The 23,591-nt window shown below is 55.7% G+C and overlaps 1 protein-coding gene across 3 annotated transcripts in view; it reads left to right on the top strand.

Annotated features, from left to right (window-relative positions):
• Positions 1 to 23,591, top strand: part of PARVB (parvin beta) — a 95,156-nt gene that overhangs the window by 20,963 nt on the left and 50,602 nt on the right. The window contains exons 2-3 of one of the 3 annotated variants that reach the window (XM_027594989.2): positions 15,563 to 15,954; positions 22,166 to 22,255. In XM_027594989.2, coding sequence (XP_027450790.1) covers positions 15,948 to 15,954; positions 22,166 to 22,255 — 97 coding nt within the window. In that variant the 5' untranslated portion in view covers positions 15,563 to 15,947. Of the gene's footprint in view, positions 1 to 15,562; positions 15,955 to 16,035; positions 16,230 to 22,165; positions 22,256 to 23,591 lie in introns of those variants that run through there. The other 2 variants (XM_027594990.2, XM_027594988.2) reach the window with 2 other exon arrangements.

Genomic DNA, 23,591 nt, shown 5'->3' with positions numbered 1-23,591 from the left:
AGGTTGCCTGTACCACCCCGACTCCTCCCCCAACAGGTGACCCACCCCCATCCTGAACGTGTGCTTAGCATTTGTCTGCCTGTTACCACGCACGCGCACACGGCTGTATGTTTGGTTGTGCCTGACTTTGAACGCTACGTGCCTGGAGCCACACTGTGTGCATCCCTGTACTCTGGGGGTTACCCAGCTGCACAGACACAGCTCAGCTCTGTGGTGTAACGGCGCTGCCCCCCTCCCCCCGCACCACCGTGTTGGACCCCATGCCAGAGGCACGGTGACTTTGGAACTGAGGCGCACCTGGGCTGAGTTTTGACTTAGATGGAGAGCAGGTGGCGAAGGGCTGGGCTCCCACTTCTGCCCGCAGCGCCCCCTACCTTCTGAATCTTGTTGGGCGCGTTTTACCCTACCCCTCTGTGCGCTGGTTTTCCCATCAGGTGATGGAAAGCACTATCTATATAAGATGCCCCGGAACAGCACCTGGGACGCGCTCAGAAAGGCAGCTGGCTGAGAAGCCGCGGTGGGGTCCTTGTTGGGTGGGCCCTGCTGATGGTCGTTTCTCTGGCAAAAATGCTCGGTGTGTAAGTTTATCGTTCCATTTGTGGGAAAATTAAACACATTTAAGAGTAGATTGAATTAGGGGTTTTGTGATCGTTAGCTGCGTAAATGCTTTTTTGAGAAATGTACCCAGCAAGATCTAGCACATGGTGGCATGCTCACTAAATATTTGTTAGAACGGAGGATAATTTGATGAGCTAATCAAGTCATATATAATGGGATTATTTGGTTCTAAAGCTAATGAGGTGACTGAGAGCAGGAACAGCTGCTAAAAATAATCCCGTGCTTGTAGAAAACCCAAAGACGAGAGAAGAGGCTCGTGCTGGATCGCAGCCAGGAGCCAGGCCTGGAGAGCTGGTGGGGCTGTGTCCCAGGAGCCATCCAAGGGCCCGTTTAGGACCATGGTTTCAAAGCCTGCATTTATCAGCAGTCTGAGCAGACCTGTCTCAGGGGCGCGTCTGCCTCAGACAAGCTCGGGAAACTTTCCAGTGGATAGAAACTGGAGGCCAGCACTTTGTAGCCTATAGTGTGAAGTGCTCTGCGTTCCCGAGTCCCCATCCTCAGCCCCTGGCCCCCAGGGCATGGCGGATGGGGGAATGAGTCCTTCGTTGCCTTTTCCTAGTTTCTGGTGGTCCTCGGCTTATTGACACATCACTCCAACCTCTGCCTCTGTCACCGTATGGTCACCTTCCCTCCTCTGTGTCTCGTTTCTGAATTTCCCTCTCCCTGTAAGCACACCAGTTGGGCCAACCCTGACCCTCTGTGACCTCCCCTTAACTTGATAACACCTGCAAAGCCCCTCTCTCCAAGTAAGGTCCCATGCACAGGTTCTGGGTGGATGTGAGTTCTGGGGTTCACAGTACCCCGCACTTAGTAAGTGCCTAAAACCCGTCAGTGATTATTACTCTTAGGATTATTCTCACAGATGAGCAAGTGATAGGGATAAATCATAAACACATAATCATATTTTATCTTGGTGCGGTATACTCTGGTTCATCGTGAAGTCTCTTCTTGGTTTTGAAGGGAGAAGGAGGTTTGGTCTTTCTCTTTTCGAGAAAGGTGGTCGAAGCTGGGTGCTTCGGGGCCCGCATCCCCATGTTTCAGGTGCGGGTGTGAGGACACCGGACTTCACGCAAGTCCTGCCTGCTGGGACCGAACCGGCTCGGTGTCATCTGGTGACATCGGGGCCCAGACAGAAGTCGGGATGCTGCTGGCTCCCTGGAGCAAGGGCCCCAAAGACGGAGTCTGGTGTTGCTCAGGAAGAGAAGTGGTTGAGGAGAGGGAGGTGCTGGTCTCCGTTCCATCCATCTGGAATGCTGTGGGTTCCCATTAGACATGGTTCTCCTGTTCTCCCCTCCCCTAGCCCCCACCAGTCTGTTCACTGCATCTATGAGTTTGGTTTTTTTTTTTTTTTTTAATCTACCTAGATCCATATATATGAGTCTTTGGGAGGAGACCTTGGGGTTCCCGATTCTCTTGTAGTTTTCAAGTTTTTCAGTTGGTTTCCTTTTAAAAGCTAGGCGGCCTCTTTCATGACTGACCCTCTGTGATTTCTGTCCCTGGGGCATCTGCTCGGCTGACTTGGTGACGCCGAGGTGCTGGGAAGTACCCCACTCCCAGCACAGACTCTGTGTGCTGGCCGAAGGCCCCTCTCCCTGGAGCGCCGGTGGTCTCCCACGGGGAGGTGGCCGCTCCGTTCACGGGCTGGCGAGGGCCTTCCTGCCTCGCTCTGCTCAACCCGGAGGGGCATCCCCCTGGGCACCAGTGCCCTCTGCTGTCCTGGCGGTGGGCTCTGTGTTAATTTAGGTACCATAGACCGTGTGGCTGAAGCAACAGGAATTTTTTGTGCTCACAGTTCTGGAAGTCCAAGGTCAAGGTGCCGGTGGGCTTGGTTTCTCTCCCTGGCTTGCTGATGGTGTCTTCCCTCTGCACGTGCCTGGCTTCCGTCTCTCTGTGCATTCACATTTGCTCTTCTTATAAGGGCACCAGTCAGGTTGGATCAGGATCCACCCCTATGACCCCACTCCTCTTTAAAGGCTCTGTCTCCAAATCCCAAACCACATTCTGAGGTCCTGGGGGTGAAGACTGTGACATTTGAGTTCTGCGTGACCCCAGGTTTGCATCCTGTCTAGTGGGGGTGGACTGTGGGGTGGGGCAGGGGTGCCTGGGAGGGTGGGATCCTGATGCCAATGACTGCTCGTGGCCCCAGAGCACCTTTCTGGAACCCCGCCCACAGGAGGGCGAGCTCTGGGCACTGGTGTCTCTGTTGGGCTCATGCACTCCTGCCTAAGCAGACCTGGGGACTGGCCGATCCATCACGCAACACCCACGAGAAGAATGTGTCTCCCTAGGAGTTGGGGATTGCTAGGAATTAGCACAAATAAGAGCTCCTCGTGCATCCCGGTGCCGGGTACCACAGGAGCCCGCTTATTCCTGTGACAGCCCCAGGAGCTCTGTTATGGTTGGCAACCCCCTTTTATACATGTGGAAACGCAGACATGGCTTGTCCAGGTCACCCAGCTGGTGGGTGGCTGGGCCCGGCTTTTGAAACCTGCTGCTGGTGTGTCCAGTGGCCAAAGTGGGGAGCAGATCTAGTTCTGCTCCCCGCTCCCCCCCACCCCCGCCCCCGTTCCTGGGCCCCTCCACCCTGGGAAGTGAGCACCATCGAAAGCAAATCTGCCAGCCGCCACTGTTTGGGTGGCCTGGGCTCTGGCTTAGGCTTTCTGTTTCTGGTGTCTGATTTCTGTTGTCGTGGAAACGGGGTGACAAGTGTTCCTCGTTAGTGCGGGGGTGCTCCTGACGGAGTTGGCAACTGGAAGGCAGCCTAGGGCACCGTGGGCCTGGCCTGGCACCCTGCCCCGGAGCCCGGCTCCAGCCCCAGGCCCAGAACGAAGGCTTATCAGAAGCCAGCATCTGCTGGGCCGTCCCCCACCCCCCCCCCCCCCCCCGCCTCCCCCAAGCCTCATAATCGCGACTCTTGGGTCCCACTGCAGGAATGGATACTCACTTCCTTTCTTCCCTGTGTGCTCTGGGTCGGTTTTCCTGGAGCAGTTTGCTTGGCCCAAGAGGCCGTTGGCAGCGAGGACAGAAATAGTGTTTTGTGGTTAGCAGAGTTCTATCATTTGAAAGCAGGCCCGTCCTCCAGGCAGCCCGATCCCTCGTGGCCTTCCTCAGAGCACCCTGAAGAGGCCTTTCCCACAAACTGCAAGTCATGGGGTCCCTGCCCGTGTCCATATATGAACGTGATGTGTGTGATCTGGGTGCCTGCCCCGTGCCCGCCGGCCTGGCGCTCATCTGCGTTTCTAACGCGCCCTCCAGCCGCACCCCCTCCGGGCCAGTGAGTGCCCCCTGTTTTCTGACCATTTTCAGCAGGACTCAAACCTGGGGTTGGCCCTAATTCCCGCTCTGCTTTATGGGGGGGGGTTGTTTAGACAAGAATGGGCCCTGGGCTGACCGTTTGATTGACCGGGAAGGGAACGAGGATGTTGGCGTGAGGACGGTGGGGTAAGGGAGTCCTTGGGAATCTCCCCTTGGCTCCGAGGGACAGGAGCCTGCTGTGTGCACCGCGGTGTGTCCAGATGTTTCTGTCGCCCGGGGCGGGGTGGGGGGGCTCATGTGGGTCTTTGGGCCTAGAAGAATGGCGTTTGGAATGTTTTCAGGGACAAATTACAATGATGCTGCTTTTAGGGGCTGCGTGGCATGATGGATTTCTTTTTAATGACCCTTTGGTTCTGTCTTTCCCCTTTAACTGGCTGATCTTGGCCGGGATCTGGCTCTTGTTGTCACCACTGGATAAGCGATTCGTTCTGTCTTTTCTTGTGGGGTGGCAGACGCCGGAAGGGGTTCGCGCTGAGCAGGCAGCCGTGAGCCCGGCCTGCTCGTTATCCGCTCCGATTGTGCTAGCCGGCACAGTGCCCCCGATGCTCCGTCTTCCCACCCGGGAAGGAGATGGTGGGACAGGTGATGCGCCTCGTGCGATCCTCATAAAACTTCACAGTTGAAACCGAAGCCCAGAGAGGCTAACTAAGCTGGCCAAGGTCACACAGCAGTTGGAGCTCTTCACGTCAGCTTGAAGGCCATCTCCCTGGGGCCTGCTGGGGACGGTAAGATGGTGGCTATTCGGAGGCCCCCGTGCCTCTGACACGGAGAGAGCTCCCAACGGATCCTCCTTCCCAGCCCTGTGGAGTAACAAACACATTTTCCCTGGGCTCTGCCTGGTTAAAAAAAAAAAAAAAAAAAGGACACTAGGGCTTAGGTCCTCAGGTGACCAAGATCGGAGCCCTTCCCTCAAGGAGGTCACAGGCTGATTTTTTGCCTGTGTCTTGATCATTCACATTGTTTTGAGCGGGCTTTTTGCAGGGGTGTGGGGGGCCTTTCTGGAGGAGGAACTAGCAGTTGAAGAAGGAGCTTAAGGAGACTGGGTGCAGGGAGGCTCTCTGCTCACTCTGGGGCAGCTCTTCAGAGACAGAAGGCCTTACCACAAGGAGCAGAAAGCGGCTGAACCAGGCCGCAGTTTCTTCCCCTGCAGGGGTGGGGTGGGGAGGGATGTGGGAATGGATGGCTGATGGAAGGGCTTGGCGGCTGGCTGAGGGGCAGACCCTGCCACCCTCCCCTCAGGCCCGGAGGGACCTTGCTCTAGGACTTTCTCACTGAGGCGCGGGGTAGCTGCGTGCACTGCCCGTCCCCGGGGAGAGCCACGAGGTGCAGGAGCAGAGTCAAGGCTCTGAGAAATTCTGCAGAAAACGTCGTCTGTTTAGCTCTGCTTCACCCACTGCTTCCTCCGCTCCCTTGACCCCAGGCTGAATCCCTACCGCACCTGGGAATGCCCAGGTGGGTCAGTGGAGCCCGCTTGGCGACCAGAAACGATGGGGACAAACAAACGCACATCTTGCTCACCTGTGCCCTGCTGTTTGCCGCTTCCTCAGCTTCTGCTGGATGCTCACGAGCTAGTTTAACACGTGCTTTCTGCCTGGAAAGTACAGCTGCCAGTGGAGGTGGACGTCTGTGAAACTCTTGGTTAGGAAAGGGTCCCCAGGCTCCCCAAGCTTGGGGACCGACCTGAGTGTGCCCCTTCCTCTGTGGCTCTGAGGCCACCTGCCCGCCCCCCAGCCTACTCTGCTTGGCACCCAGAGGCCTTTTCTGGAATAATGCTGGTCATCAGTGTGCTTGTCACCTCCCCAGGCTCAAGGTCTGCTGCGCCTGAGGGCGGGGGGCAGGGCAGCTGTGATGGGGCTCACGATAGTGCGCACGCGTTTATTCTGGACGCTCAGCTAGTTGGATGGCAGGATACAGGTCCTAGCTCCATCTCCTGCCGGCCTTGGGGCTGTGGCCATTCCTTTATGTTCCTCATGGGTAAAATGGGGGTAAGGGAGGGCGCCCGCCCCCTGCACTTAGGACCCCCTACCACCATCCCCGGTGCCCAGAAGTCACCGCTGCTCCTTCGGTGGCCCTGCCTCTGTTCTTGTGTCCTGGCCCCCTCCCTCTCCCTGCTCTTTTACTTAACTACAGGGATCCAGGACTATAAGAACTTTCTAGGATTTCTGAAATGCCCGTGCCTCCCCTTGTCTGCTATTTGGTGGAGAGCGCTTTGTCGCTGGGGAGACTTGGTTCCAGGATGAAAGTCAGCACTTGGCTGCCTCTCCTTGGGCAGGTCGCCTGCTTGCAGAGTCTCCGTCTCCTGGTCTGCAGGAGTGGCCCCGGCCCGGCGGTGGGGAGCCTGCGTGAGCTCCTGCAGGAGCATGTGGGGTGGGCAGGCTTCCTTCCTCCGGGGCGCCAGGCCCAGGCATCTCTGTCTCCTCCCCGCAGGCCGTCGCTTCCCTGCCGCCCTTGCGGATGGAGGAGGGGTTTCAAATTGGGGGTGGAATGGGACATGAGAAGGGAACTTGAGAATGAAGAGGGGGCAGTTTGTGGATCGGGGCTTCAGAGACACTGCTGTCTGCAGGCACTTGAACTTCACAACTAGGGCAGTTCAAGGAGTCTAGAAAAGACATACGGCCATGGTAGTCGGGCTTGGTGATGTACGTGCAGACACCCGGCTCCCTGAATGCATGGTGGGGAGCTGTGGATTGGAGTCCCGGGCCCCCGTCCTGCCCCGTGCCCTACAACCCTTGTGTGCGGAGGAGGTGCTGTGTTGAACGTACCTGGCACGGTGCTGGGAGAAGTTACCTTGCCCACAGTCGCAGCCAGATGGGTAGGCTGAGTCCTCCTCCTCCCTTCCCGTCCCCCTGCCTGTGCCTCCCAGTGTCCTCAGGTTGGGGCCCGTGTGGGCGAAGCCGTGGCGGGCGGGGGGGAGCGGGTAGCCTTTCCTTCATCGGTGTGCTAACATGATCCTGCCACTGGGCGTATCGTGAGGCTGGCGAGGACCCTGACATCTGGGCTGGTGCATTTACTGTGTACGGCCACTTGAACTATGACCTCGAGAAAGAACGGGTTGGAACTGGCTGGGGCTGCTGCCTGGGACCCTGGGGGCTGAGACCTGGAGCAGCAGAGGTGGGACTGAGATGATGCCTAAGGCAGGTGCTCCGGGAGGAGAGGAGACAAGAAGGTTCAGGCCCGGGGAGGCGGTGGGCCATAGCTGTGGCCAGAAAGGTCAGGGGCTTAGCACATCCCCGCCTGCTCCCTGTGGGCCCGTTCAGTAGCCAGGTGCGGGAGGAGGGGGGTGTGGTGGCCCCGTTAGCTGCTGTGCTGGCCCCTCTGAGGAGCCCCTGGGGGAGAGTGGATTTGCCATCAAGAAGCCAGTCTTCTCAGGCCTCATCGTCACATGTGCGTGACCTGCAGCGCTCGGGGACAGTTGTGTTTCTATCTGCAGCATCCGTCGGACTCCTCCCTGTGTGCTCCTTTATGTTTGTTCTGCCCGTGTGACCGAGGCCATGCCTGTTTCAATAACGGCTGTGTCCCTGGGGCTCAACCTGGGGTCTGGCGCACAGCAGGTGCTCGGTAAAACGGGTGCAAAGAATGTTCTGGGCCTTTTGAAATGGCATGGAGGAGCTGAGGCTGTCTGAGTTTTCTGGGTGCTGTAATGAATTACCAGAAGTTTAGTGGCTTGAAGCAACACAGACTTACAGTTCTTGAGGTCTGAAGTCCTAAAATCCAGGTGTTGGCAAGGTTGTGCTCCTTCTGGAGGCTCCAGGCGAGAATCCATTTTCTCGACTTCTCAGCTTCTCCAGGTGCCTGCGTTCCTTGGCGTGGGGCCCGCCCAGCGTCTGCAAAGCCAAGAGTGCCGTGTCTTTGCATCTCTCGCTGCTTCTGCTGTCTCATTGCTCACAGCGCCACCTGTGTCCTTTTTAGAAGGACCCTTGCGACTCCTTTGGGCACCCCTGGGTAACCAGGATCACTCCCCGTCTCAAGATCCCTGACTTAATCATATCTGCAAAGTCCCTTTTGCCTCGCAGAGCCACAGGCTCCAGGGATCAGGATGGAGACATCTTTGGGGGCAGGGGGGCATTATTTAGCGGGGCCCAGAGGCCCTGAAAGAAAACAGCTCCTACGAGTTCCAAAGAGGAACACCGGAGGGGAATGTTAGGGTCCTGAAACATTCCCTTGTTCATTCATCCACAAATTCACCATTAACCTGCTGTGTGTCATCGAGTACCTCCTCTGGGCCGGGCCCCGTGCGTCTGCCCTTCCAGACCACTATGGACACGCATCCAGCAACGGGTGCATGCACATGCCTCAAACGTGACCGTGCTTGAAAGGAAAGCAACGGGATGGGGCCCAATGGGATTGTATGGGGTGCGATGGGGAACCTCGCTTCGTCTGGCTGGCTGTGAGAGAGTCTCCACGGGCCTCTGGCTCCTAGCCACTCCTTTGGGGCTTTCCCTCCAAAGGCTGGTCTCCAGGAACCCCGGCGGGTTGTGAAGATCCCTTTCCTCTGTTGCCTGGAGTGTTGGATCCATTTGAGCGAGGGTGGGGTTGTGCTTGCCCAGGCGGGCCACCCGAAATGCTGCGTTGGCCCCCAGAGTGTCTCAGGTGAGGACGCAGCTGCCATCACCAGGACTGCCCCCGTTGGAAGGAGCCCATCTGCCCAGCAGACCGGATTCTTTAGTTCGGATGGAACCTTTGCAGATTGGTTCTGGTCTCGCTTCTGCTGGTGGAGATAGGCCAGTAGAGGGCGCCATGCTGCTGCCGTTTCCTCAGCCCCTTCTCTGGTCCCCCTCCCTCCCCCTCCCCTTCCCGGGTCTCTGGTGGCAGGTGCACATAGAATCGCTTTTTTTTTTTTTTTAAACGACTTAATGATTTAATCTTCTTATTTTCTCAGCAGAACACGCTTTGGACTTCCCTGAATACGATGGGACATTACTGATCAGATTAATTAATACAAGTTTGCAGCACAGGGACCCACCGAACTTGCTCTACCAGGCTTACTTCTGCATTGCCATTTCTGTTTTCTCTTTATTAAGCACATTTCTCTCCCAGTGCGTTAAGCTCGTTGGGCTTGCCTGCTCCTGGAAATGATCAGCAGATTTCATAACCTCCTGCTTTGGTGGGGCACCCTGCACCCTTTGGCTCCATGGGGGCCGTGGCCACGGCCGATAAGCACAAAGGGGAGACAACGGTGTGGCATGTTTGATAATTCTGGGTTTCTTTGGGGGTGGTGTCAGCCCTCTGCCCCCACCTTCTGCTTATTTTAGACTCTCTCTCCCTTTTTGTTAACTCATGACGGATTTTCATGACCAGTGATTAAAATTGCTTGCACATCCTCACCAAAACCTGGCACGATTGATTGGTGGAAATGTGATAAATGCACCATCCCCAAATCAAGGGAACAAAGCACACACATCCCATCTAGATTAGCATGCATGCAGCCAGGATGCAGTGACTGCTAGGTGTTTGTGCTAAGCGGGGGACTGAGAAAGCGGGAGGCAGAACTGGATGACCCTTTTGGGGGCCTGGGGAGGCTGGCCTCCGGATCGTGGATCCGGCTGTTCATCAGATAACCTATGCCAACGAGCGCCCATTAAATGATGGTGGCCCTTGAGGTCCTTGGGAAGCTGGGGCTCTTGTGCATACCCAGAGAAGCACATTTGCCTGGGGGAGCCCCGCTCCACCATCCTTTGCTCCTGGCATGGGGCTGCATTTTGATTTCACTGTGAGTCACTTGAGCCATGCTGCTGAGCCTCCTGTGGCTTCCTTCTCCTGGTCGCTGGTCAACCATGCATGGTGGCTGGCCTCGGCTCCCTGTTGGTGCTTTGGGAGGCACTCTGGATTTTTCAGAATTAGCGTGGTGGTGGTGGTGTGTATGGGGGGGGGGGTCACACGTGTTGCTAGCACCATCCAGCTGCCATCCTGATGTTCTATGTAGAGTTGAGGCTCTGTTATAATTCAGCCTAATTAGTGTCTGTTTTAAATGCTCAGCCACCATATGAAGATGTTTGTGGTGATGCCTGAGTCGTACACGAAGGATCTTTGAGATTAGGTCGTACCTGATGTGCAGTGAGACGGATGTTTCAATGTCTGGATTTTTTGAGAATTGGTGACGTGACGGTACGTGGCCCCTCATCACGTGAACAGTTAGCTTATGAGGCCGTTATACCCCTGGATACTTATACATATCTGAGGCTTTCGGAGTCTGGTTTGGCTCGGTGCCGTCAGGTGGGCATGCCTGCTCTGTGCTGGGCCCACCTCTGGGGGCACAGGGCTGGTAGGGGTTGGCCTCTGCCTCTGGGAGTCTATAGTCTGGCAGTGAGACATTCACACACCCCCTCGGTCGTAACTGGGAGTGCAGGGGCTGGCTGTGAGTTCATGGCTGGACCTTGCAGCCTTTTTTCCCCCCTAGATTTCATTTTATTTATTTACTTGAGAGAGAAAGCACAGAGGGAGAGGGAGAAGCAGTCTCCCTGCTGAGCAGGCAGCCCGACATAGGGCTCAATCCCCCGTGAGATCATGACCTGAGCCAAAGGCAGATGCTTAACCAACTGAGCCACCCAGGCGCCCCTGGACCTTGCAGCCTTGCAAGTACTTGGCACACTGGGTGAGCGTGTCAGGCGGGTGACTCCCTGTCACCCAGTGTAGGTGCTGATGGTCGGACAGGAAGGAGAGACCCAACAATTACCGCTCGGCTGCTTCTTGTTAAATTAGTTGTCACGACAACCTTAGGATCGTGTCTGGTTATTATCCCCCTGCAGTGGAGAGATAGTAAAAGACAGAAGGAGACAAAGCATGTACCCAAGAGTCTGTGGGTTCTCTATTCTGCCTGTACGGCACCCGCTCTGGGCTTGGGGGGTTTTGGATGAGGGACCCTTTGGAGGGTTGGGGTGGGATGCCATGGGGAGGGATTTGGGCTTTGTGTGGTGAGGCAGCGGAAGGTGGGGACGATCTGCGGGCAGAGGAATGGCTGATGGGCTGTGTTCTGGGGACAAAGTCTTGAGACAGTGTGGGAGGTGGACTGGACGGGAGGGACCCGGAGCTGAGACCTGCGGAGACTAGAGCAGGCGCCGGCCACGCACGGCCCCAGCCGCTGTATCCGGTCCCCGAGGATTCTACCTGCTGCGTCTGGGAGGTGACTTGAATAAGCTGACCCACTTGCTCTCCGCTGGAGCCGCCGGCCACGTCATCCCCTTCTCCCTACAGGATCAGTCATCCTTTATGAGCGAGCAGCCCGGGCCCCTCCCGTGTCCTGGTTTCTGCTCACCAGGTGGTTTATATGGTGAACCTGACATTTCACGTCCACCCGGAGCTCTTTCTTCCTATTCTCCTTCCCACAGACAATGCGTTTCTCTGTGGTCCTCGCATTTTGCTGATCACCCGGGGCAAAGGGGAAGAAAAAGCCTGATCTGGGCCGGGGAATTGTCTGTTTGACAGCAGCTTCTGAGCTCTAGCCCTTTTTGTATTTATACTTGAGCAACTTTTGGTATTCAGAAGACCTACTTTCCTGGAGATGGGTGGATGGCTTTGTTCTCGCTGGCCTCTCTTCCGGATGCCTGCAGCAGGTGGCCGGTCGTGACGCGTGCCCCAGCCGATGAGGTTTGAGAGTGTGGCTCTAGAGGAACCGTTCCCAATAAGCCCCTAATTGCAGAGCAGAATCCTTCCTCTGAGCCCTCACCCTCCACGCAGCCACATCGTAGTAATTGGGTCCTTGGTGACCCACGACTGCCGGGCTAATGTAAGCCTTAATGGAAACTCTCCTTTTCCACCCAATTAAATGGCTGGAGGTGGCGTGTTTTGCAAGAACAGTCTGTTCCCTGTTCTCCTGACTTTGCGTCTCTTACCTGAATTCTCCCATTCAGCTCCTTTTTGTCTATGTAAACACATACTCATTTGTCCCACAAATATTTATTGCATGCTTATCACATGTTAGGTTTTGTGCAGGCTGTGAGGCCAAGGTCCTGAGCAGCACCCGGCCCCCGTGCACTCCTGGGTGGGGGCAGAGAGCACGCCCACCCTGCAGCTGCACCGACAGGGGGTAAAGGACTGTAGTTGTCACGGGCAAGGGGAGCTGTAGGGAGTCAGAGGAGGAACCCTCCCTCCGTCTGGGGCCTGAGTGCAGAGTGCCATCCGGACGAATCTGGGGGGTGGAGTGGAGTTAGCCAGATAGAAAGTGGAGGGCGTCTCTGGTGGTGGGGACAGTTGGGGCAGAGATGTGACAGACGTGAGTGGTTTTGGGATGGCCTTGTTAGAAGGTGTGTGTGGAAGTCGGGAGCTGCAGCTTGATGAGAAGTAGGGTCTGCTCATCAAGTGTTTGGGGGAGCTTGCATTTTACCCTGGAGCCGGTGGGAGCCGTTATGGGTTACACCAGGGACATGGTTAGCTTTGCGTGTCGGAAGGACTGCTGCCTCTGAGAGGACTCTGTTTGCAAATGACAGAAAACTCAAAGTGGACTAAGAACAAAATGGAATTCACTGGTGCCTTTTGACAGGGCCACCGGGGGCTGGCCTCAGGTAAGGCTTGATCTAGCACACAAATGGTGTGACTAAACTGTTCTCTCAGGTCTGTCCATCCAGTGCCTTCATTTCTAGGTTCTGTTTGGTGGTAGGATGATGGTGCAGCTTCCACTTGCATCCTTGCTGGGTCACGGCCACTGGGGAAAGTGCCCGTCTCATTCGGCATTCCCAGTACAGTCTTGTAGCTGTTGACTCTGAGGAGGCCAAACCAAGTCATTCCTGACTTGATACCTGTGTTCCAGGGAGTGTAGCACGCCCATTGGCTCCACACTGGGGCTGGGGGCAGGTCCCCACCTGGATTGTAACGCCTGTGAATGAGGGGTGTGTGCTGGTTCCCTCCAAGGGAAGGCTGGGTTCTGGTTTGACCGGAAGAAGGTGACAGGATGCTGGGGAGGAGAAACAGCCGGGTCCAGGACAGTCACCTACAGAAGAGGAGAGGCCACGGCGGGGCCCATGGGAGGCTGAGTGGCCGTCCTGGTGACACCTTCCTCCCCTCTCCCCACGGCTGCCCCAGGGATAGGACACAAGATGCAGAATCTGAGGAGGGTCCTGTCCAGCCTCTTACTTCCTCCCTCTGTGGTCTTTGCATGTGTCTGTGTTTGGGGGCCTTCTGCCTTTAGCCTTCTGGCTCCAGAATCAGGTTATCATTTGCAGTGGCTTTGTGTGAGGTCAGGGCTGTGCCGTGAGGTTCCCTCTCTGAATTTCTCTCTCCCTCTGGATTGCTTGCCGTGTCCCCCGAGGCTGGCAGTGCTGCCAGGAGAATCCCAAGCACCCCCTGCTCCCCACGTCCCAGAGCCATTTCTACTATTGAACCCATTTTCCTAGGGTGTAGGAACCAGCCCGTTGGAAAAGAGGGTCTTGGGAGAAACCAGGGTGGCAAGTGAACTCCTTCATTATTGCTGCCGAAACATGCAGCTTTGCCTTTGGCTCAAGATCGAGAACAGGGATTCGGAGAAGGACTGAAGTTCTGTGCTCTCCCCACAGGCAGCAAACGGTCTGTATTTCCCGCTCTGATCCCACCGGAAGCGGGAAGATGGTGTGGTTTGGGGAACTGCAGGCCTTGGGTGGGTCGGATCCATCCCTAACTGGCTGGGCCAGCTTGGACGTGGCTCAGTGTTTTAGAGACCTCGTCTGTAGGGGGAGCCTCGCATGACGGCACGTGTGGGGGGTGCCCAGTAAATCTCCTTCCTTCCTGGGGAGGGAAGCCTCTGTGGCAGGTGCCGGCCAGGTAGAAAGTTGTGGAAACTTGACCCCTGTCTTCATTTCTGAAAGGAACGTGAAAGTCGCTCGCCGGTTTGGATTTCAGGAGCAGACGGGGTAGGATGTCTACTAAGTTCTTACCGTTCTAGGTGTTGATGGCCAGCGCTCACTGACCGGCATCAGCAGCATCGCCTTGGGGCTGGTTCAAGAACACCTTGTCTTGGACCCTGCCTAGACCCGCTGGATCAGAATCTTCCTGTTAGCCCAGAAGATCCTAAGTGCACTGAAGTTTGGGAGCCTGGCTGAGGGCTCAGGAGGGTGCGTGGTTAGCAGAGGCCCCTGGGCAGGCTCTGGCTGACGATGGGAGCAGGGACATGACTGGCATCTGGGCGGTGACTGGGATATCCACGGTGTCGACTCAGGGCCGGTCCTGTCTCATCCCGCAGGGTTCCCTGAGGATGCGGCCCCCCAGCTCCCCTCCACGCCTTTCCCACGCTGACCCAGGCAACCACGCACTTCCCTGGGGTCCCCTAAGCCAGAGGCCATGGAATGATCTGTTTGGTAAAAGCACAGAGGAGCCGCAGATGGGCTTCAAACGGTGCTGGGGACAGGGTATTCCAAGGTTCTGAGCTGTGTAGATGCCTCTCGCATCCAGCAGAAGGCATTTCCCGGAGCCTGGAGGGGATGACAGAATTGCCTGGGGGAGATCCATTCCTTCACCCCCAAAACTCGCTTCTCCCTTGCCTGCACACGAAGGCATGGGCGCATGGCCCTCTGTGACTTCCTCGGGGCTCTGCAGCAGACACACCGCTCTCCTGATGCAGGCCGTCCTGCAGGGAAGCCCCGGGTCTGCGGCCTGGACAGGCTCGGCTCCGGCAGGCCTCCTTCCCTGTAGGATTGGCTATCACGGGCTTCGGGCCCCACGGGGGCACCGACTCCTCCCAGAGTGTCTGTTTCTTGTCCCTTCTTTTGATTTCATCTCACAATAATGTAGGAACACGGTTGTGGCCCAGCCTTTCTGTCTCCTCCTTCCCTCCGCCCTCATCCCTTCGAAGTGACACAGCTCTTGTCATTTGGGAGTGGAGCCTTTCCTTCTTTTCTCTACGAATGTAGATGTGTACACCTAGAAATGTGTAGTTCGGGGTTTCCGATTGTGCCGTTTGCATAAATATCCTGCTGTTTTGTTTTGAAAGCAGCACGATGTGTATTGCACTGAGGGCATCATGCATTCACTCCTTTAGAGCCTTCTCTGTGCTGGGCGCTAGGCCAGGCTGTGGGGTGGAAGGGGCCAGGCACGTCCTTCCCCTCCATCTGCTGCCGGCACCCGGACCCTCGGCGGCCTGAGAGCAGGCCCCTTCTGTCTTGTTCTCCTGTCCCCTTAGTGCCTGGCCAAGTGCCAACGCGGAGGTGGCCTTTGACCGGCGTTCATTAGATCAGCAGCCTGCTGAACCCGAGGCTTGCCGCTGCCTCAACAAGACAGATCTTCAACTGCGCGCTCTCAGTGTCGGGGTCAGTAACGCCCGCTGACCTCCTTTGGATTTTGCTTTATTGAAATGCTCACACATTTATTTTAGCCTCGAAACTTATTTCGCCTCGAGAAATGAGATGGAACTTCGTGCCCCAGCAGAGCAAACCCCATAAATCAGATGTCAGGCTGAGCCATCCTTACAGTGTGGGCCACAGTCTTGGGACTTTTTTATTCCTGTGGTGTTGTCAGCATGGTTCAGACACTCATCCTCAGCTGAGAAATTACTGAGAGTTAAACACACATAAATACACCGAGCTCCTTATGATGGGCCAGCATCCTTGGATTCCATTCCGCAGTGAAAACAAACCAGATCTGCCACTTTAAAAGGTCAAGAGGCTCTCTCTTGTATGTTTTCCCTCGCGGATCGCTGAGAGTAATTTCCCTCTTGTCCCACATCCAGGTCAGGAAGGGCAGCTGGACTCCTTGGGGACATCAGGTCCCCATAGCCTTTGACTCCGGGCCGGATGCCGCCACCTATCCGCTAGAATCCTGAGAATTGTGGAGATTGAACCTGGACATCATAACCTCCTGGGAAAGAACTGGCCTCACACTCCAAGGCCTTTGCAAGCGTGGTAGCTCCGGAAAGAACTCCCCATCCCATGTGGTGATCGTAGCTTGGGGTGAACACTGTCTCTGCGGAGATCAGAAAGAGTGGTCCCCCCTTCCCCAGCTGTCCGTCTGCTCTGCGGGACACCTTCCTGGGCCCTGTTTTAACGGAGCTGTGAGATCTTCACGGGCCGTACAACGGGACTCCCTTTCAGCAGAACCACTGAGTGAAGAGCTCCATGGCTGGTGAATTTCATTATTCTGATCAACTATGACTTCTGCAGAGAAACGACCCCTCTGAGCGCAGACGGAAGCCCTTACTGTTGGGCAGAGGCCGGGAAAGCCTCACGGTTGGGTCCTCCTAAGCACCGGGAAGTTTCTGTCCCCCCAACTGCCCTAGCCCGGCCCGTGGGGGCACATGCGCCTCTACCCTCCCTTCGTTTTCCTGGCAACTCCGAGGACCACTCCGTTCCCTTGAGGACCGGCCCGGCCTGGGAGTGGGTGTGTCTAGACCAGGAAGGGTAAGCGTCCAGAGCCGAGGCAGCTTTCCTGCCATTTTCTGGCCCCTCTTGTAGACGTGGATCAGGTGACGCGCTGTTTTGTGGGGGCTTTCTCTTGGGTCCGGTTCCCACGGCGCTGCGGAAAATTCTCCCGCTGCGGAAAATTCTCCTCCTAATCTTTTGTTCTGCACGAAAACCAAGAAGCGTAGCTATGTGTAAAAAAGTCTCCACAGGTGGCAAAACATCACGGCTGTGTTGAAAGGTCAGAAAATGGAATTGTCACTGCTTTAGCGTCCGAGGCCGCGGCCCACCCCTCGGCAGGGCTTTGTATCCGCCACGGAGCCACACGGGTGAGCCCCCCGTGGACTCCCTGCACCCCATCTTTGCAGCGGGTGCCTTGTGATCCCCCTTCCTGCCCCGGCGCCCCTCGTGGAACGAGAGGCGGAGAAGCCTTTGTGTAAGTTTAGATTCACGTGTGTCCCTGACGATGACCTTGCTCTGTGAGTCGGGCGGTTTCAGGGCATGCGTTCTCAAGAATGTCAAAGGGGAAAAAAAAAAACAAGGTGTCTAAAAGCCTGTTTTTTTTTTGGAAGGAGCCTGGGTGTAAATAAATAAATGAAACCCATACAAAGGAAAAGATTAAAAAAAAAAAATCAAAGATGGAACCTTTGCATTTGGCCTGGGGTGCAAATGGCAGGCTCTTTATGAGATGCTTTCAAGTGTTGAGGTTATAGTTTCCAGTTCTTTCCTCCTTTTTATGTGCTTGTAATTCCAGGCAGGAGAGTTTTTTTTGTTTTGTTTTGTTTTTTAAGCCTTGCCCAGTCCTTGGGTGGGGTGATGGAAAAGGATCGGGCTTTGGAAGCATGCCTGTATACATCGATCCAGCAGATGCTAAAAGCTAGCATTTATTGAGCGCTTACTGCATGCCAGCGCCTCATGGAGTCTTGCAATCTCTCACTGAGGGGTTCCCCCATTTCACAGATGGCAGCCGAGGTACAGAGCAAATAAGTAGCTTGCCCAGGATCATCAGCTCATCAGTGGTCAAACCGGGATCTGAAACCAGCAGACCGGCTCCAGGGTTCGAAGCCTTCTGTTGTACTGCTCCTCATGTGTGAAGACCTATGGTGCGCAGGAGCTGAGCCAGTGCTGGTGTGGGTGGGCAGATGGTCCAGGAAAGAGAAAGCTGGACGGCTGTGTGATGTGAGCTAGGCAGAGAGGAGCCCGGCTTGGGAAGGTAGCACCCAGGAGGGCTTCCTGGAGGAGGTTGCCAATAAGCTGAGGCTTGAAGGTGCGTAGGACTTAGCCAGGCATAGTGAGGTGCAGGACCATGTAGAACCGGGTTCAGTCCTGACTCTGGGGCTCACTGGGGGGTGTATATCAGGTGCCTTCACATGTAACAGGTGCCGGCCCTGCTAGGACCCAGCCGCTCCCTCACTTGTTAGGAGATGCGATGAATGGATGTCACGGAAGTTGCCTGGTGCATAGTAGGTACTCAGGAAACATGAGCAGCCCTCTGTCCACTTCCCAGGGATGGGTGGGAACGTGGATTGTACATTCACTGCGACCTGAGGTTGCAAACTGATGGCCCCGGGTTGGCTCACAGAATTGGAACGATGTGCTTGCATTTATAAATTGGGAGATTCCACACTAAACCTGAAATTTGAGCTTTTCTGAAAGCTTGTAAGACGTGATTGCTGTCTGCATGTCCTGGTCTGCCCTCTGCCCCCGCTGAGTGAGGGGTGGCCGTCCCCAAAGGGGCACTTGTGCTATCAAACGCCCCCCACCCCCCCCTTGGCTCTGTCTTCTGACCTGGCCTCCATCCTTCCTCTCAACCTCCTGGCTTTTCCCTCAGCCCCGTGTCCCCTGTGCGGCCCATGGCCATGCAGCCACACCCCTGGGAGGTGGACTTGGGTGCAGCGGGAAACTTTGCCATGGATTTCCTCGTGGCGGGCTGTCAGGTTTTATGTGGACAGGGGCATTCATCTCAAAACAATGGCGCGCACTCAGGAAATCAGTGTGTCCTCAGCCTCATGGCATCGAGCCCCCGTCTGTTTGAACGTCCACACCCGTTGTGCGCACCAGACGCCAGCTCTCCCAGGCCAGCAGATCTTTCTCCGTGATTCAAGGCAGCCGGCATTTTGCATCTTTGAAGTGTTCTGCTTTCTGGCAAATGGACCAGTACTTTAAAAAAGAGGACATTCCAGGGATTAACGGAAAGCCACTAAACTGGCAGAGCGGGGTCCTTAGGGAGAAGCCATGGTTCAAGAGGAGCCCCTCCTTCCAAATGTCAGACTGACCCTTGGAAGACGGTAATCAGATATAGACAGAAAGGTCCTCAGCAACGGGGCTGTGTCCCCTGGGGAACCCGGGCTCTGAGAAATAGAGTCCCCAAGAAGTGTCTGTCAAACCCTCCTGTGGTTCAGCATCGATGTGGCTGCGCGGTGGGCTTCCAGAATCCAGGCTCCAATCTGTCTGTCACCTGTATGCTTTGCAGAGAGTCCCAAAGTCCCTTCTCCAGATTCTTGCCATCTTTCAAAGTTGCACTCAATTGCTGCCTCCTCCAGGAAGCCTTCCCTGGTTCTTCCTGGGGTGCGGGAGAGCCACGCCTTCCCCTTCTCCACTCTTTCCTTTGTCCCTCACTTGGAGCCTGCTTTCCCACCTCCATTCCTCACCTTCACAGAGCTTGTGCTCTGAACCAGGAGCTGAGCACTCATGGTCTCACTTACTCCTCAGAACTCCCTGTGAGGCAGATACTGCTGCCACTCCCATTTTACAGCTGGGGAAACTGAGGCTTGGCAAGGTGAAGGGACGCCTCCAGGCCACATTGCCTGCGTGTGGTAAAGTGGGATTCGGACCCCCGGCTCTGTGGTCACAGACCCGGGCTCGTCAGCGCTGGCCCTGCCCTTGTTTCCTTCGGAGCTTTGCACACAACAAGCTTCTTTGGAATGCGCTGTCGAGCCAGAGCCCGGGTGGTTCTGTGAGAGCGTTTCTCGTTTATTAAGGTCGAGAAATCTCGGGTCCTGTTTAGTGTTATCTTTGATGTTCAAGGGCGGAGTGGAAATTTCTGTTTCCATGTGACCCAGTTTCTGTGCTTTGAAAATGCTGTTTGCTTTCTCTTCCCCCTGCTCCCCGTGTCTTTGAGATCAGGCGGGAGGGCCCCCTGGAAGCATTCCTGCGTGTCCACCCTTCCGCCCTCCCCCTGTCGCACGGCCTGTGTCCCGGTGAGCGCGTGACTTGTGCGGCATCTTTCTGAGCCGAGTTGTGGGCTTGTCATGACTCACCTGTGTGGCTCACCTGGGCCACCCTCCGCCTTTTCTTCTTTCCCGGGCTGTGAACATAACCATATCCCCGACCACCTGGACCCGAAGGGACCCCCCTGGCCCCTTTGTCCTTCTGTGATATCGGCCTGGGAAATGGGACTTAGGCGTTCAGGGTCTCCGCATACACCCCGCTCACCGTTTCAGGAGCATGCTCCTCGTGTATAGGTGACTTCCGTGCAAGATCCCCTTTTCCGCTTTCCTTTTTCTGCCTTTGGAAGCTTTTTGCTGGCTAAGATGCTTCTCGTAACTCGTTACATAGTAAAAGCGATTGCTGAAATGTGGTCGCTGCTTTCGGAGCTGGCCTGGGCCCCCCGTGGGTGTCTGTGGACTATTGCTGGGGAGCAGGGTGGGGGCATCTCCAAAACCTACCTCTGCATCATCACACTTAAAGGGGCCGAGCGTTTGTGTGCGTCTCGCACAGGTTAAGCTAAGGGGTCAGGGATACAAAGACGGCTGTGCGTGCCGTCTGTTCCCTAGGACGTGCCCTGGGGAGGTGGGTGTGGGATTAGAGGGTGTGCGTGCGCGGGGCTGACCGCGGGGGACGACTTCCAACTTCCAGACCAGGATGTTGTTGGCAGAGGGTCCACTTTTCTCTTTCTTTTCTTTCTTTCTTTCTTTCTTTCTTTCTTCTCTTTCTTTCTTTCTTTCTTTCTTTCTTTTCTTTCTTTCTTTCTTTCTTTCTTTCTTTTCTTTCTTTCTTTCTTTCTTTCTTTCTTTCTTTCTTTCTTTTTCTTTCTTTCTTTCTTTCTTTCTTTCTTTCTTTCTTTCTTTCTTTCTTTCTTTCTTTCTTTCTCTTTCTTTCTCTCTCTCTCTCTCTCTCTCTCTCTCTCTCTCTCTCTCTTTCTTTCTTCTTTCTTCTTGTGGTAGAACATACATAACATAAAATGTATCATTTTAACTCTTTGTGAGCGTGTGCATGAAGTCCGTTCATGGTGTGGTGTGACCGCCACCATCATCTCCTGAAGCTTTTCATCATCTGGCGTGGAAACTCCATCCGCGTTAAACACGGGCCCCCCTCCCCCCCGCCATTCGACTTTACGTCTGAGGCTTGATGACTCTGGGTCCCTTACTGTGTTTGTCCTACTGAGACTGTACCAGGCGTCGTGCTGCCCTCGAGGTTCATCCGTGCGGTAGCAGGTGTTAGAACGGCCTTCCCTCCCACAGGCGAGTAGCGTTCCGTTGTACGGGTAGATCGCCTCTCGCTCAGTCACCCACCCATCAGTGGGCTCTTCAGGTGCTGCCGCCTCTTGTGAATCGTGCTGCTAGGGGACATGGGGATGCGAGAGTTTACTCTGTAAAAAGCCTCGTCTCAGGGCCTTCTCTGGTGTGAGACACGGACATTCTCGCGCAGGGAGGAGGGCTGGCCATCCACGGAGCCCACTGTGTGCCTGGCTCTGGGCTGGACAGCTGACATTCATCATTTCGTCCTCCCAGGGGCCCTGAGGGGTGACTGGGACTTGCCTGGGGTCATACCACTAGCAGAGTTGGGGGGTACCGCCCCAGCCTGCCTGCTCCAAAGCCATCAGGCCCTGTCCCCTTGGTTACCCTTCAGATGCCCGGGATAGGTGTTGTGAACGGTTCGCAGTGACTCTGGTAGTGGAAGAGGAAAGAGGTTTTCACGTATGAGAAGTTTTCATGGAAGAGAAGGCCGGAGCTCACCGGTGACCCGGGACCACCAATGGGGAGGCCAGTCTGTGGCATGTGGTTGGGGACTGTGGCCCAGAGCTCTCAACCAGGGCTGTCAAAAGCATCAGGTGCCCAGGCCCCACCCACTGAATCGGACCCTGGGGCTGGAGGCTGGAGTCCCAGGAGTAGTTGGGCGCCAGAGGAAACGGTGGACAGGGTGAGGGTGTTGGTCCCCAGGGGTCCCGGTGGTGCCCTCTGGCAGATGTGACTCGAGGCGTTTTCCTGGGGGGCAAAGGATCCTTTCTGCCCCTGGTATCCATGCTGTGCCTCTGATCCTGTAGCCCTCTGCACCCTGTGATTATTGAGTGTTCCCCCAACACACACACACACACACACACACACACACACACACACACAGGCTGGTGCTGTCCACACCGCAGGTCATGGTACCTCCAGCTCGAAGCCTTGGGTCCGGTTGGTTAGATTCTAGTGCCCCAGTGCTGGCCCTTATCTGCTCTCAGGCTTCTGTTCCCTTGAACCTGACCATTGACAATAGCATCACTGTAAATTTGGGACTTGCCTGTGTGCACGTTGGGAGCGGCCTCCACCCCCAGATCCCATGGCTGAGGACACAGCTCTCCAGGGAGCAGGGGAGAGCCCGCCATTTCAGGCCCTGTCTCTGCGGTTCCAGCTTGGTCTATCTCAGCAGGCCTGGGCGGATCTGGAAGCATCCAGAAGCTTCCGTGTCTTAGTCATGTATTCCAGAGAGCAGCGGAAACAGACTGGCAGGGCTTGGCGGGCATCAGGAAATAGTTGGCGCCAGAGGGGGGAACTGCAGAACGTATTCTCAGTTCGGAGCATTTTTGCTCGGACTCTTTCTGGGCGACAGGCCATTTAGGAATGTTTGTTAAATGCTTAAAAAGCAGGAGTTGATTCCTGCGTGTTTCCACTGCCAACATGTGAGGCCACGGTACTCCGTTGACACTGACCCTCGTTTTCCTTTCTCGACAGTGACTGACCTGCAGGAAGAAGGCAGACATGCCATCAACTCGCCGATGTCCCCCGCCTCGGCAGATATCCATCCCGAAGACACCCTGCTAGGTACCGTGGGCTCTGCCAACCCCCTGTCATGATGCTGCTGAGCTCCCCCGGTTGGTGAGGCTGAGGAGGAGCACCAGGGCCTGGTGACCAGACATCACACCAGGTGGCATCCGAGAGTCTGGGCTCTTAGCTCAAGGTCACGTTTAGAAAAGTCGGTAGGAAAGAAAACCCAGTCTTCCTTTGTAAGTTTCTGCCTGTCTGATTTCCAGCGTCAGTTGTATTAGTAGTTACGTACGATGAGGTCAACGGATTGAGAGTTGAACAGCGCTGAAAAAGACAGCTTGTTATACACCAGTTCCCAAGGTGGGGGCACGCCAGGGTTGGGCCGGAAGCAAGAGTGAGGGGAAGGCGTGGCCTTTCTTTTCTTGTGGGAAGGACTGGGTGGGGCAGTGTAGGCAGGTGTGGACTGGCTGGTTGGGATAATCTCGGGGGGCTCTAGGGGCTCTCCTGATTGGTGTGTCCTGGGCCCTGGGAGGGGCAGTGTCTCTAGGTCCCCAGGCCCCAAGGTGTCAAAGCATTCGAAAATATAGAAAGTAGGAAACATAATTAATACACCCCAATCTCTGCGCAAGCCAGAGCTGTCCCGAGGCCGTGGGCTTGCTGGGTAGGACCCACCAAGTGGTGAGGGCCCCGGTACCCACCTCCTTGAGGCCACATCACAGCCAGCACTGATGAGGTGACAGTCTGGACACATTTTTCTTTTTTTTTTTCCTTTTTAAAGATTTTATTTATTCATTTGACAGAGACGCAGCGAGAGAGGGAACACAAGCAGGGCAGGTGGGAGAGGGAGAAGCAGGCTTCCCGCTGAGCAGGGAGCCCGATGCGGGGCTCGATCCCAGGACCCTGGGACCATGACCTGAGCCGAAGGCAGACGCTTAACGACTGAGCCACCCAGGCGCCCCTGGACACATTTTTCTTAAAGCGTGTTTTGGGATCTGATCAGTCTGAAAGGCAGTTGTGGAACATTCTGATTATCTCTAAACCCTGGTTCAAAGGGAAGTCCCGGTTGGTCCCTCCTTTGTGGTCTCCACGACAAGGCCAGGCCAGCAAGAGCGTGCGGAGAAATGCAAACAGGTTCAGCGTGGCGGACCTGAAGCCAAGTGCTGGACGAGGACCCTGAGATCCTGCTGGGGTCCACTGCGGCCCCTCTCCTCTTGGAAGAGCATGACTCTTCACTGTTCATGCTGCTGGTCATCTTCCGTCTGGCTGAAGAGCAGGCTCCTGGGTGACCCTCTCTAAGGGGAAATGGGGGACTCGCTCGTGGGTCTGGAAATTAGCTGGACACAGGACAGGATGCCCCATCTCGGGATGGATATCTGGCACTGGGTAATTCTTT

The sequence above is a fragment of the Zalophus californianus genome, chromosome 9, assembly GCF_009762305.2.
Source record: "Zalophus californianus isolate mZalCal1 chromosome 9, mZalCal1.pri.v2, whole genome shotgun sequence".
Classification (NCBI taxonomy): Eukaryota; Metazoa; Chordata; class Mammalia; order Carnivora; family Otariidae; genus Zalophus; species Zalophus californianus.
The sequence above is the reverse complement of the archived record's forward strand: the minus strand, read 5'-3'. Positions and strand labels throughout refer to the sequence as shown.